The sequence below is a fragment of the Dermacentor andersoni genome, chromosome 1, assembly GCF_023375885.2.
Source record: "Dermacentor andersoni chromosome 1, qqDerAnde1_hic_scaffold, whole genome shotgun sequence".
NCBI lineage: Eukaryota > Metazoa > Arthropoda > Arachnida > Ixodida > Ixodidae > Dermacentor > Dermacentor andersoni.
Window position 1 is genome coordinate 377,350,803 of NC_092814.1, and position 15,520 is coordinate 377,366,322.

General features: G+C 48.8%; 1 protein-coding gene across 2 annotated transcripts in view; it reads left to right on the plus strand.

The window, feature by feature from the left end:
* Positions 1-15,520, plus strand: part of LOC126518495 (organic cation transporter protein-like) — a 124,364-nt gene that overhangs the window by 60,453 nt on the left and 48,391 nt on the right. For both annotated transcript variants that reach the window (XM_072285868.1, XM_072285869.1), the window contains 2 exons: positions 10,770-10,873; positions 12,662-12,816. In XM_072285868.1, the coding sequence (XP_072141969.1) occupies positions 10,770-10,873; positions 12,662-12,816 (259 nt within the window). The remainder of the gene's footprint in view (positions 1-10,769; positions 10,874-12,661; positions 12,817-15,520) is intronic.

The following is a 15,520-nucleotide window of genomic DNA, read 5'->3' on the forward strand; positions in this document are numbered from 1 at the left end:
GGTTTCCACGGCTTGCCTTATCCAAGCACATTATCCCGTGAACTGGCCTTCCTCTACGTACGACGGGTGCACTACGTCCATTGTGGCTGCCGAGTCGCGAAGCACCCTATACGGTTTGCCGTTTAACACGAGATCTCGAATCTACAGTTCTAGCAATTTCAGATTTTCCTCGTTACTAGTTAGTGACATCAACACTAGTTTGGGATTTGTGCATCCCACGGAGATATGCCCCGTTTGCTGGCAGTTGCAGCAAACTATTGGTTTCTTGGCCTCGAAAGCTTTTTTCTTTTGCCTTTCTGCCCTCTGTTCGGGTGACTCCTCCCTTCCCTTACTGTTCTGGTCACTACTTTTCACTGAATCGACCTTTCCTTTGATTTATACTGACTGGACTTCAACCATCGCTCTGGCTTGTCGGGTCTGTATTTAGTCACCTTCTTCTTAGGAGCTTCGTTGCCTTCGAACGGACGACGGGTTACGTACTCTTCAGCGAGATTGGCCGCTCTCGTGATAGTGTCTACGCCTGGTCTATCCTGAACCCAATACTTGATGTTTACTGGCAGCCGGCGGTAGAACTGTTCTAAAGCAACGCACTGCATTGTCTTTTCGTCGTTGCCAGTGCACCCTCTTCTCCGAGCCATTCCTTCAGGTTTACCTCCAAGGCGTATGCAAAGTCGGAGTATGACTCACTTTTGGTCTTCTCGACTTCCCTGAATTTTCGCCTGAATGCTTCTGCTGATAATCTATACTTTTTAAGCAGATTCGCTTTGACTTCATCGAAGTCATCTGCTTCTCTACTACTCTGCTTCATTACTGCCCCGTGAGCTACCTCACGGGGCAGTAATGTAAGCAAGCGCTGCGGCCACGTGTTTCTCGCGAGTTTTGCCTTCTCACACGTGCGCTCAAACTATACCAGAAAAAGACCTATGTCCCCTCCTACTGCATAGGGTGCCATTAAGTCTGTCATTCTGCGCTCGCTTTCACGTGCCTCTGGGCTAGGTCTTTCAGTATTTTGAGCCTTCAGGAGCTCAATCTCCAGGCGCTTCATTTTGAGTGCGTCGCGTGCAACACGGTCACGCTCTTCTTTTTCCTCTAGGCGCTTACGCTCTTCTTTTTCCTCTAGGCACTTACGCTCTTCCTCTTTCTCTGCAATGCTCTCTAAACATTCCTTCACTTCGTCGTCGTCTGCCCCGATCGCTTCGATCGCCTGTATGATCTCCGGCTTTCTCATTGATTCGGCAATTTGGAGGCCCAACTCTCTGGCCAAGCTCAACAATTCCAGCTTCTTTAGTGCCTTCAAGTACACGGCTGCCCTTACTGCTGCTAACTCTTCACTCTATAAGAACCTTGACGTACTAAAAATTTCCGTCAACGGTTGAAGAAAAATCACTGCACTGTACTTTCCGAAAAATACGTAAAGCCAAGTGATATCTTAGTGAAGAAAAGCCGTGCGCTCACCATATGCAGTCATGAATCCAGGCACCTTCCTTCCGAACGTTGTCACCAGGATGAAGAGGCTACGATCTCGTAGTTGTCGTACAAGTTGGGCTGTCCAGGGTTGCGTATCCCAATCGCTGCCAGCCAGTTTGTTGCGTACTCTAGGGTAGCGCATCGTACTGCTGCCGAGTTGTAGCGACGCCTGCCTATCGAAGCTCGACCGACGTTACTATTGGGTAGCGTGGGGTTGTCGGCGGGCTGCAGGCATCCGGTAGACCATGGCGACCAAGCAAGGACGAGACGATTTCTAGTGTGAAACTTGCACGGTTTATTCAAAGGTTGGTGAAAGATGAAGAGAAGAGAATGAAGTGTAAAAAAGGTACATTTCCGAGCACCTTAAATAGGCTCTCTACAATCGTGGGAGGGATCTTGCTTCCGTCGACGTCACGTGACAGGCACAGAGTCTGATTCGCGGAAAGTGGGCCCCGCCTCCGGTTATACCAAGCCTCCAGTTATACCAAGCATCTGGTTATACCAAGCCTACGGTTATACCAAGCCTCCGGGAATTGTAGACGCTTGTCCTCTTTTGCGCGTTGGTGGTTCGTGGAATTTCTCCTGTAGAGTTTGACAGTTCGAGGAAAGGGTCCCTCTAAAGTCGCACACACACACAAAAGAGGCCTGTAAACACTGCGGGGCTTCCGCCAGACCGGCAGACACTCGAGATGACCATGGCGAATTAGGAAGTCACGCTTCGTTTCGACGAGGCATGGTGGGCGAAAATCCTTTTTGCACGGCGTGCTAGACTCCAACTATAACAGCGGGTAGTTCGCAAGGTGGATCCACTCGGAACGACTTCTCAGGATGACACCAGTCTCGAGACAATACTTCCCGAACATTGCGGAGAAATGCATCGGCGTTCCAGGTCGTTTTGTTCTTCAATGCATGGAACGACGTTTTGTTCAGAAATCAAGTGGAACGACAATGCATTTTTACCGCAAGTATGACGGCGCCTATCTCGTGAATGGTGTCATACACACAACTGTTTTAAAGTGGCTATGCCTTGCAGCCTCACCGCTAGAATTTGCAAATTGCAATATGTGCCATAACGTCATTAGTTAAAAACTGAATTGGTGCATTTTTGTTAATTAGTCGATAATTCATTTCAAGTTTTTGTGCCAGTAATTTCCGCCTCTTCGCGTAGACGATCTTATTGACTAGAATTGCGCTATCTACAAAAGGCAATATTTTTCTATTATTTTGAATGTGTTCACTGAAACACCCTGTATAATAGGAGGCTGAGGCTAACAGCACAGAAGACGACAGCGAATTGTGCAACAGCAATAAGTTCTGATTATTACAAACGTTTAGGAGTCCTTTCCGGGTTTCATCTTGCATGGACAATTATAGCCTCAAAGCGTTGGAAGTAATCATCTCTAGCCCTATCAGCAAGACATCGCGCAAACTAAAGGAAAAGGAACGCTGATAGAAGTGCTCAAAACACATCAGTAACAATCTTGACGGTTTTCAGGGACGGACATTACACTTCTATTTGCTAACACCCGATAGAGTGTCGGGACGAATATGTAAATTCAGGCTATCGCACGCATTCAGAAACTTACCATTAATGCTACTGCCTTCCACAGCAGCGCACGCGCAAGGTAATTGTGGACTCAAACAGCTCAATGCACTTGGAGATAACCAATCAGAGCGCGCTACAAAGATGTAAGCACGCACCATCCTCGGCTATCAGTCGTGGACTCTGGCCAATCAGCCACAACAGTGCCTTCCAACGCTGACCCGTGTCAGCTCGAGCGGCGCAGATAGACATAATTATGTTCCTAAGACAGCTAGCTGCACTCCTATCGTAGAAATTTCTTCTTAAGATCTTATCTGTGACGGCTGTTGAGGTTTCGTGAATCGACTTACGCTTACTATTGGCGCAAGTACTGAAGTTTGCACCTGCGCTGTCATTACATGCACGCCTTTTTCCGTCTACAGCGCTCGTCTTTGCCTGGACAGGCATCGCAAGCTTGCTGATCTTACGAACAGTTTTAGCTTCGTGAATACGCTGTCTTCGTTAGATTTTTCTTACGCGAAAATTTGTACGTAAGTTCGCTTAGTGAATTCCGCCCCAGATTTTTTTGTAAAAGATGTAAGGAGCGCAGTGAACGTCGCGTTCTTGCAGGCGTGTTTCTAGGCGAGGTGGACATACTTTGCCGCAAATAATGTGAGTTTCAGAAGACTAACAAAAAATGATTTATTTAGCTTTGTTCTTAGTAGCTTTTGGGGACAGTCACCTAAATGGAAAATTTGGAGGCAGTCACATTTCAATGCGCACCCATCTTTCTTTTTTTTAAATCTGAAATATCGCACCTAATTCGAGATATCAATCATCGAATTCCAAAGCTCATTAGAAGCAATATGGAGACCGAGTGAGTCCCGCAGGGCGTCAGGCGGCAACACCCGTAAATGAGTGTGGACAATTGTTTGAATCCTCATCTAGCGCACAGCCCCACAAGCTTGCCAGGCAAAGCGTGCCGTATCAGTAGCTGCCGCGACTGGCCGAGACGTTTCAAACTTCTTAGCGCTTGTCGTCACGGGTCATTGCCGTCTTGTCCGATTGCGGGGCCGCTATTTCTGCGTGCGCTCCCTGTGCGGTCGGCGTCGATATTGTCTGGATTTACTGTTGAAATTTGACGATAAATATTTCGTATGAGGTTCTCAAAAAGATAAATTACCGAAGAGAGATTCTGATGTCGCCTCACTAAGTTCAAGCGAGCAACGTGATATGTTCGTGTGAACACGTGTTAATTTTTTTTTATTAACTGTACTTCAAGGTTGCTGTGCATCGATATAACATTTTTTTTTACAATTGCGTTGTGTGGAGCAAGGCAGAGCGTCCATGCTTTCCTTTTATATTGTATATATGCTATTTTTGATGCATCGACACGTATGTGTACGTACTAACTTCTGTTTCTCGTTTTATACTTTTATTCCAGTCGTTAGTTGTCAATCTTTCCATTTCTTTTTTTATTTTTCGCTGTACTCTTACTCAAAATGTATTTGCCATGTCACGGTGTGCAGACCCTCGTCAAGGCACATTATTGTGGTCTTTTGTCTGTGCGCCTGACACCATGAAATAACGTCAAACAAATGAACTGAATAAAAGCTCTGTACGGTTTAAAAACACGCAGTTTGTGTGCTTGCGCGTGCCTGTTCCTGCGCATGCGCGTGTGTGTGTGCGCTATTACTACTTTCTTTTTTGAACCGCAACATACAACTGGATATATTAAAAGCTGCGCATTCAAATGAAAGAATCCCGCGGTGGTGATGTAGTGGCTTTGGCGTTGCGCTGAAGAGCCCGAGGTCGCGTTATTAAATCCCGACCGCGGCGGCCGAATTTGAGTGGGGCCGAAATACGAGCACGTCGGTATACCGTGTAATGGGTGCACTTTAAAGAGCCTGAGGTGGAGTAAATTATTCTGCAGTCCCACACTTCAGCGCGCCTCACAATCATATCGTCGCTTTGGCACGTAAAACTCCTCAATTTTTTTTAAAAAAGAAAAGAAAGAAAGTGCGATTTCAGAAGAAATAAGAATTATCCGCCACATAATACATTTAAAAACGCGCGCATACTGCGAGAGCTTCACTTAACTGCGGTGCCGCAAATAAATTGTGAGTTTTAAAGAGCCGAAGCGGCACAATGTGCTATGCGGGACGCTGGTATAAATTCGACCACCTGGGGTTTTTTAGCGTGCGCCCAAATTATGGTGAGACAAGGAGGGGGCGGTACGACTTACCCGACGCCTAGAATCTCGCCCACACGATACTCATTCCAAAACCGGGCAAGGCGCCTGGCGTCGATAACCTTCGCCCCATCTCGCTCACGTTGTGCGTAGGTAAGGTGGCCGAGCATGTCGTACTCAACAGAGTCGGCCGGTATCGCGAAGACCAAGACTGTTTCACACACTTCATGATCTGCTTCCAACCCGGGCTCTCGACGCAGGATACGATGCTTATCTTGAAACACCAGATCATAGACACCCAGGCCACTTGGGACACCCGCGCGATACACGGCCTCGCCCTGGAGAAGGCGTTCGATAACATGGAGCACTCGGCAATACTTAAGGCGATCGCGGACCTAGGGCTCGGGCGCCGGTAGGAAGGAGTGGACGAGTTCGTCCACTCCTTCCTAACCCGTCGCAAGGCCGTGTTCCGTGCCGGAGACCTCACGTCGGACGAAGTCGAGCTCGGACAGCCTGGCTACGTCCTTTCGCCGACGCTGTTCAACCTGGTGGTAACCGGGCTCTCCGAACGCCTCTCGAAGAGAGAAGGCCTCAACCATACGGTATACGCGGACGACATCACCATCTGGTGCTCCGCGGGGTCGGACGGCTATAACGAATCCGCTCTGCAGTAGGCAGTCGAAACCGCCGAGTCCTACCTCGACCACACTGGACCTCAGGTGCTCCTCCGCCAAATTGGCGCTGCTGCTGTACTGTTCAAAACGACAAGGCAAAAGGCCCAAGGGGTGGGAACCCCCGACCGAGCGCAACATCACCGTCCGCACCAAAGACGGTCGCCCCATCCCTAGGGTCGACTCCATCCGAGTCCTGAGAATGATAATCGAGGCGGGCGGATCAAACATTCAAACGGTCCGCAAGCTGACGACACAGGCGGACAACGCGATACGGCTCGTACGCAGAGTGGCCAACCGTCACCACGGCCTCAAAGAAGACAATCTGCTACGTCTCGTACCCGCGTTCATCCTATGTCACTTTACCTAAGTCGCAGCAATGCACAAGTGGAAATAATTGGAGCGTGACAAGCTCAATACACTCAACCGAAAGGTAGTGAAGCGGACACTCAGGCTCCCAATCACCACGCCGACACATCGACGCTTCGAGCTTGGGGTGCACAATGCGCTCGAAGAGATCGCTGAGGTGATACGACTGACGACCACCAAGGCGCGAGCTCGGCTACTTCCCACCGACCACCCAGGGTTCACCGAAGTTTACACCGGTTCACCGCGATCACGATCGCACCTATTCCGCGAAACGAACACCCGGAACACAATCGAGGCAGGCGCCTAGCCCGGGCGACCGCATTAATCAAGCGCATAGTCAAGAAAGCGGACGACGTCGCGTTCGTGGACGCCGCCACCCACCGCGGCAGCCGAGCCTTCGCCGCGGTCTCGTCCTCGCAGCGGGCCCTAAATGCCGCCACGGTACTCACACGCGACCTCGAGGTGGCGGACCAAGCGGCCATAGCCCTGGCAGTGCTCGACGATAAGCGAGAGGTAATATTCAGCGACTCGAGACCGGCCATGAAAGCGTTCGAGAGAGGAGTCGTCTCCGACCAGGCGTTACGCGTCCTCCGTTGCGCTCATCTGAGCACCCTCAAGCACCACACCGTCGTCTGGTTTCCAGCCCACCTGGGTCCGATCCCGGGCGCCCCACCCAACCTGAACGATACAGCCCACGATGCTGCGTGCGCGCTTACCGCGCCGTCACCCCCGGGAAACCGCGTCTCGACAAGTTGGAGGCGGACAGGGACGCCCGAGAAACGTACAACGAAATCACTAAACACTTTTACCTGGGACGACGTCTCTTTCCTACCCCGCATCCCAACCTAAACAAGCCGCAGGCGCTAACGCTACGCTTGTTACAGACAGATATTTATACCAACCTCGCCACGTTGCACATATCTACCCGTACGTCTACCCCGAAGATGTGTGCCCCTCGTGCGGGTACACGGCGACCCTCGCACACGTGGTCTCGGAGGGTAGAAATCACCTCGAACAAGTGGGAGAAGACCCTACGAAGCCTGCTACTCCAAGACCAGCGATGGGCCGTCCAATAGGCCCTCGCAGCGGTCGCCAAGTACTCCCTGTCGCTCCCGCTGCCCGCTGAGCGCTCACGCGCGTCCTATAGGACCTCTAATAAAATTTATCCAACCCAAGGCTTTTTTGCATTCAGACAGCATAGAAATGTGGCCGCCGCGGCCGGGCATATGAATCCGCGACTTCGCGTGCTCAACAGCCTGTTGCGAGCTCGGTTTAGTGGTGGCAAGGAATACACGTTTTTGACAGCTTGAGAACGGAGTCGACTGGCTTCATCCGAAAGTAAAAGCAGGTTTTGCCGTGTAGCAGTGGTGGCGCCCCGCAGCCGCTTCGGTTCGAGCATTGGGCAACGACCCGCACGGCGAGGCAAACTGGATTTCCGGAGCAAGGGGCAATGATCCCCACGGCGGGGACAACGAAGTGACGGACGGCCGCTGCAAGCCTAACGCCATATAGCCACTGAGTCACCGCATCGGGTCCCGAGACCAGAATGAAACACGAAAAAATTATGTGACCCAGAATACATTGTCTTTAGCGTGTCTGCGCTCACCTTTGGCGCGACTCATGTATATATATACGTCATTAACATCGGCGTGGCACGCGTCTTCAGCTGCTGCTTACGCATCTGTGCCAGGCAGTGAGCAGTTTTAGTGCACTGGCGCCTCCGTCCTTCCATCCACCTGCAGCTTAACAGTACGTGGGCGTCCTTCGTGTCAGTGCAACAGTATTTTCGCTCTGAGCGACGACGTTGAAATGCCAATTCAGTTCGAGGGGAAAATTTCCGCCCCCTCGCAGATTCGCCCAATTAGGGGCCCGCATGTTGCCACGTTAGGCAGTGTAGTAAGCACACGAGAGCGAATGCGCTCACTTTTACGACATCTCGCATTGTTCGCTACAATAGCCATCAAAACATCTAAACACTGCATAGAGGAACTCTGGAGCGCAGTTTGGTCCGTCGATGCGTTTCAAATATTGCATTAGTTGGCAGGTTTTGTTTCGTCGCTGTAGTTCAAAGTCCGCCATTACTGGCAGATTTTTTCCTAAGGAAAAATTGGAGAATGACCACAGGCGTATGGATGGAGCAAGAAGACAAAATACAGGACCTCAAGCCTCTACTCAGAGCTCCCCCTTCACTCCGCTAAAGAACTGGCAGCGCTTCCAAGTTCGGGCGGTGCGCCCTATCTCAGAGGCCATGCTGAATACTGGAGTGGAGAAAGGCTTTTTTGTATGTATGTATGTATGTATGTATGTATGTATGTGTGTATGTATGTATGTATGTATGTATGTATGTATGTATGTATGTGTGTATGTATGTATGTATGTATGTATGTATGTATGTATGTATGTATGTATGTTATCACGCGTGCATTGATTGGCTCTTAGAGGGCGGCACTTTTCACCAGATTGCACTGCAACGCGACAGCATTGAAACGGGCAGGCATATAAGATTAAATGGACCGTGTTTACTATTCAGAAGACATGGCCGGTACAAGTAGTTTGGCGGAACATTAGGCTCGCCCCACTATGTCGTCTCTTTCGTCTTCTTCGTGATCGTCTGTCTTGTCGCTCTCGCTGCACCGTGGCAGTAGGCATGGCATGTATGTATAGCAGGAGAAGGCAGAAGGCCAATGTACCAGTTATTTGAAATAGATGATGTACTCAGGTCACAACTTCGCCTTACAACTTCTCAGCAAGAAAACGACACGTTCACTACGCTCATAGCCGTTTTATGAAATATGTGTATAGCCTAAAAAAACGCCCAGCATATTTGCACGTTCTGAAAAAAGGAAAAGAAAAAAACACGCTCCTTGCAAGACCTTCAAAGCCTAAATACTCCAGAAATAAAGGTCGTACAATGCATACAGCAAGAAAGCCTCAGGATTATTTTTCGAATTCTCTGCAGTACATCTGCTCTAGTCACGTAAGTTCAGCACTCGCCGTGGTAGCTCAGTTTCTATGGCCTAGTGCTGGTGAGCTCGAGGTCACAGGTTCGATGCCGGCCGTGGCGGCAGTATTTCGATGAAGGCGGAATGAAGAAACGCTCGTGTACCGTGCATTGCGCGCACACTAGAGCAACGCGGGTGGTGAAAATTAGCATACGGTGTGCCTCATAATCAGATTTCTGTGTCATTTTCTTGTATGCATTATGAAACAGGAGGTCCCCGGACAGTTCTACTTCGGGGAGCTCTTAATATACGACTCACAACGTATGCTTGTTGTCTCTTGCGCTACAAATGAACTTCAAACACCAAATTTCAAACATTATTGGTTTGGCACGTGAAACGACAGAGTTTAATTTTAAGGGGACCTTGAATATGAATGAAACACTCGTGGTAGGTTAGCGAAAGTAAATTGCATTAGTGAGTTTGTTATGCCGATATAAGACAATATGCTGCCTCACAGGTGCTTGCACTGCTCGTTTGATAACCCCGATAGGCCATGTTCTCACACTTCGGGCATTATAACTTAAAACTATTCAATATGTTTTTATTGCTATCTCCTTACGTCAAATTTGCGTAACCGCCGACGCAAGCATTGGTCGGTAACCTACAACGTTGTCTGAACAGACCAATCAAACGCTATCCTCGATTATAGGAGGTCACTATTCTTTGCTTGAAAAACGAATAACATTGCCTACATTGAGCGGTTTGTCTTCTCTAATTGGCTCATAAGAGGCGAGGAGCACGCTCAAGTGGAGAGGGATTCAATGGGGCCGAGCCACTGCACTGAAAATTGATAACCGGATGAAGAGGGTGGTGCCGGCGTCTGCGATTGGTCCGCCTTCCCTTACTTAGCTTGCGGTGGCTGGTCGAAAATCGCGGCGGCATGCATCGAAAGCTTAGGAATGACGCTAAAACAGATCCTCAGCAAAGAAGAGTTGGCAGAACGAGGTCGCAAACGCGCCGAAAATGCTCGAAAACGTTACACGGCCACGCAAAACGTTTTATTATACGCAAATAAACCCATGCTCACCGGCAGCTGCGAGTAGCCAGCGCCTGAGCGTTTGGCGGCCGCCATCTTTTATTCCTTTCGGAACGGGGCAGCCTGCGGCTATTCAGAAGAAAATTCAGTTTTTTTTCGGCATATTAATGCATCTTTACCGCGTAAACGTTACTTTGACGCGGTGAGTTTTCGTGGTTTTGTGACGTCAGGAGACAGGCAGATGAAGTGGATGCAGCCCGAAAACTCTTGACCAATAGCCGAGGGGTAATGTTGAGAAGGCATCGAATCAGAAATAACTGTTTTTCTTTTGTTCGGTCAGATCATGCATAATCAGTGTGTAGACGTCATATCAGATGGGGAGCTATCACGGTTTTCGTGACGTCGCGTGACAGACAGTTGAAGTGGGGGTGGTCCAAAAAAGTTTTCGACCAATCACGGAGGGCTGATTGCAGAATTGGAATAGAAAAGTTTAGAATAGCTTTATGTTATAGCACCCTTGATCTTTGTTCACCTAATTCAGCACAACTTTCTTGCTCTTCTACCCTCGCAGTTCAACCTCGTATGCGACCGTGTGTGGCTTCGAGCTGCGTCGCAGAGTTTTTACATGGCGGGCATCATGATCGGAAACTTCATCTTCTCCCATATGTCGGATTGGTAAGCTTTGTCACGTTTGTCTTCATGGCTCACACTTCTCGTACATGACGATAAAGGGGCCCATTAAGCCCCAGTGCTCCAGAAAGGGCTATGGGTTCGATACAGAGATGCGTAAAGCGCCAAACGGAATCAGCTCGTTCCGGCAGCGCCAAGGTCGGCAGCTTCATTTTGCGCCACTCCTCTGCGTCAGAGACACTCTACCACAAGCCAATGGTGTTTCCTACAAAATTTACTAGGGGGAGTTTAGACGGCATGTATACGGGAGCTTTACAAGTGTATATGGCGGTTCAACCAATATGGAAATGAGGGCAATATACATAGACTGACCTAAACTTGGTATTCACAGCATCAAACGGCTTTGTGACTTTGCAAATTGATAATTTTAAAGAAAATATGGCGTTATTAATTCAACTATTCGCAATAAATGCGCATGTCATGCGCGCAAAGACAAATTGCGTTGCTCTTTTTAGGAAACGAGTGCTTGGAAATGAAAAGTATAAAACGACCTGAATAACGTCGTCTATAACTTCGTGTGGCGTGCTTTGTCCTGAGCGTGCGGCGACAACAACGCTGAGTCATAATAAGTGGAATGGCGTTTTCTATCATGAAAAGAGCATCAACCTGACATTTGGTATTGAGGCTTCACGTGTCTTCTAGGGAAGTGCTTGGCGTAGAGGAGGGAGCGTCCGTTTTGGGGGGATAATGAAGGCGAAAAAGAAACCGCTCGCTCACCCTCGAGTTCAGAATTGTTTATGGGCCTTTAAAAGTTAGAAAAGAATCTGATTCTTGGAATTATGTAGATATACGATGATTCTTCTATATATGAACTGATTCACCGAATTCGCGCTGAGGAGTCTCGTACGAAAACTTTATATTTTCAGGATACGGGAGAAGTTCATTCCCGAAACTGTACGCACGCGAAAAGAAAATACGGACTTGTGTCCAGAAAATACCTTTATGATACACGTTCATTGCAAGTTGCTCTATAACCCAGTGAAAACATATAACGTAGAAATTCCGCGAAAGGAGTCGGACCTGAGTCCAGGCTTATTTTCTTCCTTTACGCCTACAGGTCCTTGCTATAGTATTTGAAGGCACACTTCAAGCGCTCAAGAGTGCGCTCACTCGCTCAAGGGGATCCCGTCTAGAGGACTAGGGTGCTCGTTATTTTTCTCTGCTTGCTTGTTGAGAGAGATGGTGGGGGAGGGAGGAGGTGGTCGAGCGAGCGCCTCAAGTTATCAGTATCACCGATCATGACACCAGTGCACGATATGTGTGTTCGCGAAGATATAAATATGCGATTTGCAACACGAGCCCATCGATATTTAACGTGGTGCAATCCTGTAGTGCTATCGTAGTACAATCACTCAGGTCAGGCACCTGGACCACTAGTGGATCGAGAGGAAGAGCCCAGCCACCCCTGTGAGATGCCGCCGGAACTTTTGCACTGACGAAACTGAGCGTGTGCTTCAAAGGCTCAAAGAACATTTACAGAGAAAGGACATTTACAAAGGAAAGACGGCACTTACAAAGGACATCTCACCGGTAGTCTCAGAGAAGTGCCTAAGCAGATGGTGTACATCAGGATATGAAATTGAATTGTTTTGCACTCATCGTGCCTCTCTTTTGCATAGTGTGGAACTGAAACAACTTACGAAACATTTCTTTAACGTAGATACCAACAGGCTCACTGAATACGCCGCAACACTTTTTTTTTTTTAGCAACGTATCCCCGCCTTTGCATGGTTCCTTTCTTTTTCTTCAAACATGCTAACCCGTGTGTCGCAGGTACGGCAGGAAGAGGGCTCTTGTTTTCATGACCCCGCTGCCCGTCCTGGCGAGCGTCGTGATGTGCCTCTCCACGAGCTTCCTCATGCTCAACATCGGCAGATTCGTGGCATCTCTGGGCCTCGGCGGCATCCTCAACACCACGTACACCATGTGTGCGTATGAAATGCTTTCTGTGTTGACTGTGGGTCAAAGCATGAGCCCAAGCAACATCCAATTTTCAACCGTGTAGTGCGTAACCAGTTACCTAAGTCAGATTTCGTCGCAAAGAGAGAGAGACAGTCAAACGAAAGACAGGGAGGTTAACCAAGATAATCTCCGGTCGGCCACCCTTTACCGCGTGAGGAGGAATGGGAAGCGATAAATAGGGGAGAAAGAAACACGCACAATGCAGAACTGTTTCTCAAGTTACTCACTATGTTAGGCATGTAAGGAGCGCACAACAGGGTGTACCTGCGTCTCGTGTTCTAATGCGGGGCGATCTATAGAAGACCTTGTTTTTTTTTAAAATAACCAAGGCCCGTATTCACAAAACGTTCTTACGCTAAAAGCGTTCGTGTCAGCCAATAGTGATGTGTGATATATTATTAGCAATGGCGATCAGCCAATGAAAAACAGCCCTTATGAACAAAAAGTTTTCTGGATTCGGCCCCAGGAACTTTACAAAAGCCCGCGATTGTGGGGCGTAGGTTTCGACCTTAATGGTATATCCAAACAACTGTCCAAAGTAAGATATCTTATGGGTTTCTCCTCTCCGGGATACTGTGCAAGAAAGTACGCGTGGCCAATTATTTGATTTGCAGCGTCACACCAGTACGACGCTTCACTTTACGGTCTCATCCTGCAACCACTCAAGAACCATTCCCAAAATACTATTCAGCCCCTTACGGCTACTGCGCACTCTTCAAACGCGGCACAATGTTTTATGATCACAATATGCATATGTCCCACAGCCAACAGCTACTGTGCATTAAGATAGTATAGCAGAACACTTTTAAGGTAAAAGCTGCCCTTTTCGGGCCTTACCTTTTTGATGTTTTCATGGAACCATGTTCACCAGCATCGCCGGTGTCTTCGACAAGAATCCCTAAAGGCTTAGTGAGAATTTCATAAGCAAATAAAGGGGCAGGGCACCGCGAGATTTTCATGTCCACAAACTGCCAGTCCAATTCTACCAATCAGCTATTCTGTCGATGCTACAGGAAATAGTACTGTCCCAGGGAAATACTGTACCTGGTATCCTTTTTAACGCAATGCCCATGCAGCCTATTCACAAAGCAGAGCCGACGTTAAAGAATATAAACGGTGCCTGCTGTGAAAAGCGAAAGGTGGGATAGGGAAGGGGAGGAATAAAGGGTCTTGGCCTTTCACTTCACCACTGGGAAGCGCCAATTACGCAAGCGAAGACGATTGACTAAGACTAAATTCACTCAATATGTTGTTGTTCTAGTCCACGAAGTAAAATTGGCGAATGCTCAACGCGGAAGCAATGAAAAATTAATTTGTTTAATGAATAATATAGAAACTTGGGAAGGTGGGGCTCATCGAGGGCCGGCCATCCGAAAATATCCCCCAAAAAATCACGGACATGAGTAATGAAGGGAAAATCAATAAAGAAAAAAATCTCCACAAACGCGAGGCACGCAGACACGTCTCACAAGCATACAAATAGCGTCGCTATACCGCCAATGTCGCCGGCAGTATAGTCCAGTACCTGGGCGAGAGATAGAGAGAGAGAGCAAGGTCTTTAGTGAAAAATCAGAGTGGTTAGCCACCGTATTTTCGCCTACATATACTCTATAAAAGAATGACACGAAAGAAAAGAAAGACCTTCATTCATCGCACAGGAAGCGCGGAGCGCACGCAAGTCCGTTCATGTACACACGTTGTTGGGGTCTGGTATCTCACAGCAGTACCATCCACCGCGGGTACGAGCTTACCGAGCCACAGGGCCGCGTCAGTCCCTAGCGCGCCACTGCGCGCGAGCTCAGGCCGCAAAAGGGGATTAACCAGTGCTACGCACGCAGGACAGCACAGCATTGCCCTATGTTAGCAGCAACCGCTTATTGTTTCCGGCGACACCCAACACTGCACAAACGCCCGGTCCTGGGCGGGCATCAAAGGGCAGCGCCAAGGGCGAGTATGGAGACAGGGGCGGCCGCTAGCATGTCGCTGCGAGAGGATGGCTCCCCACGACACGCCGCTTGGAAAGGTCCCCGCGGCTACGCTGTTCGCTCTCACGATCACCGATGGACCCAGTCGCGAGCGCTCGGGCAATCTCCACCGGCTCGGGCCTCCGATAAGTGCGGCTCAGCACAGCACGACAACGCACGAGCACTAAGCACCGCTCTGCAGCTTAGCGTCCGGAATGAATCGACGCAAGGTGCGGGCTCGCCGTACGTGCGAAGGCACCGCAGGCATTAGAATTATTTGCCTACTTCAGTTATTTTGAGCCTATCAATCTATGTATTTATCTATCTGCATATATATATATATATATATATATATATATATATATATATATATATATATATATATATATATATATATATATATATATATTTTTTTTTTTTACGTCCAAGCGCGTAAAGGGGACGCGGGGATCAAGAAGAGAGGAGAACGAAGACTGTGCAGCGGCCATTCCTGTTGTTCGTAGCCTGCCGTTCCTGCTCTCGCACGCCTAAATAAACCCATTTTCCCCGTGCTTGTAACAAATTGGTGGAGGTGCGGGGTACACCTCGTAACCACGGAGCCTACGCTGCTACAACTTCGCCGTAGCCGTCGACTTGCCGGACTTCCGCCACCCTCACCTGACATGCCTGAATACGCCTGCCAGATTCCCGAAGGTTCTGACGCGGC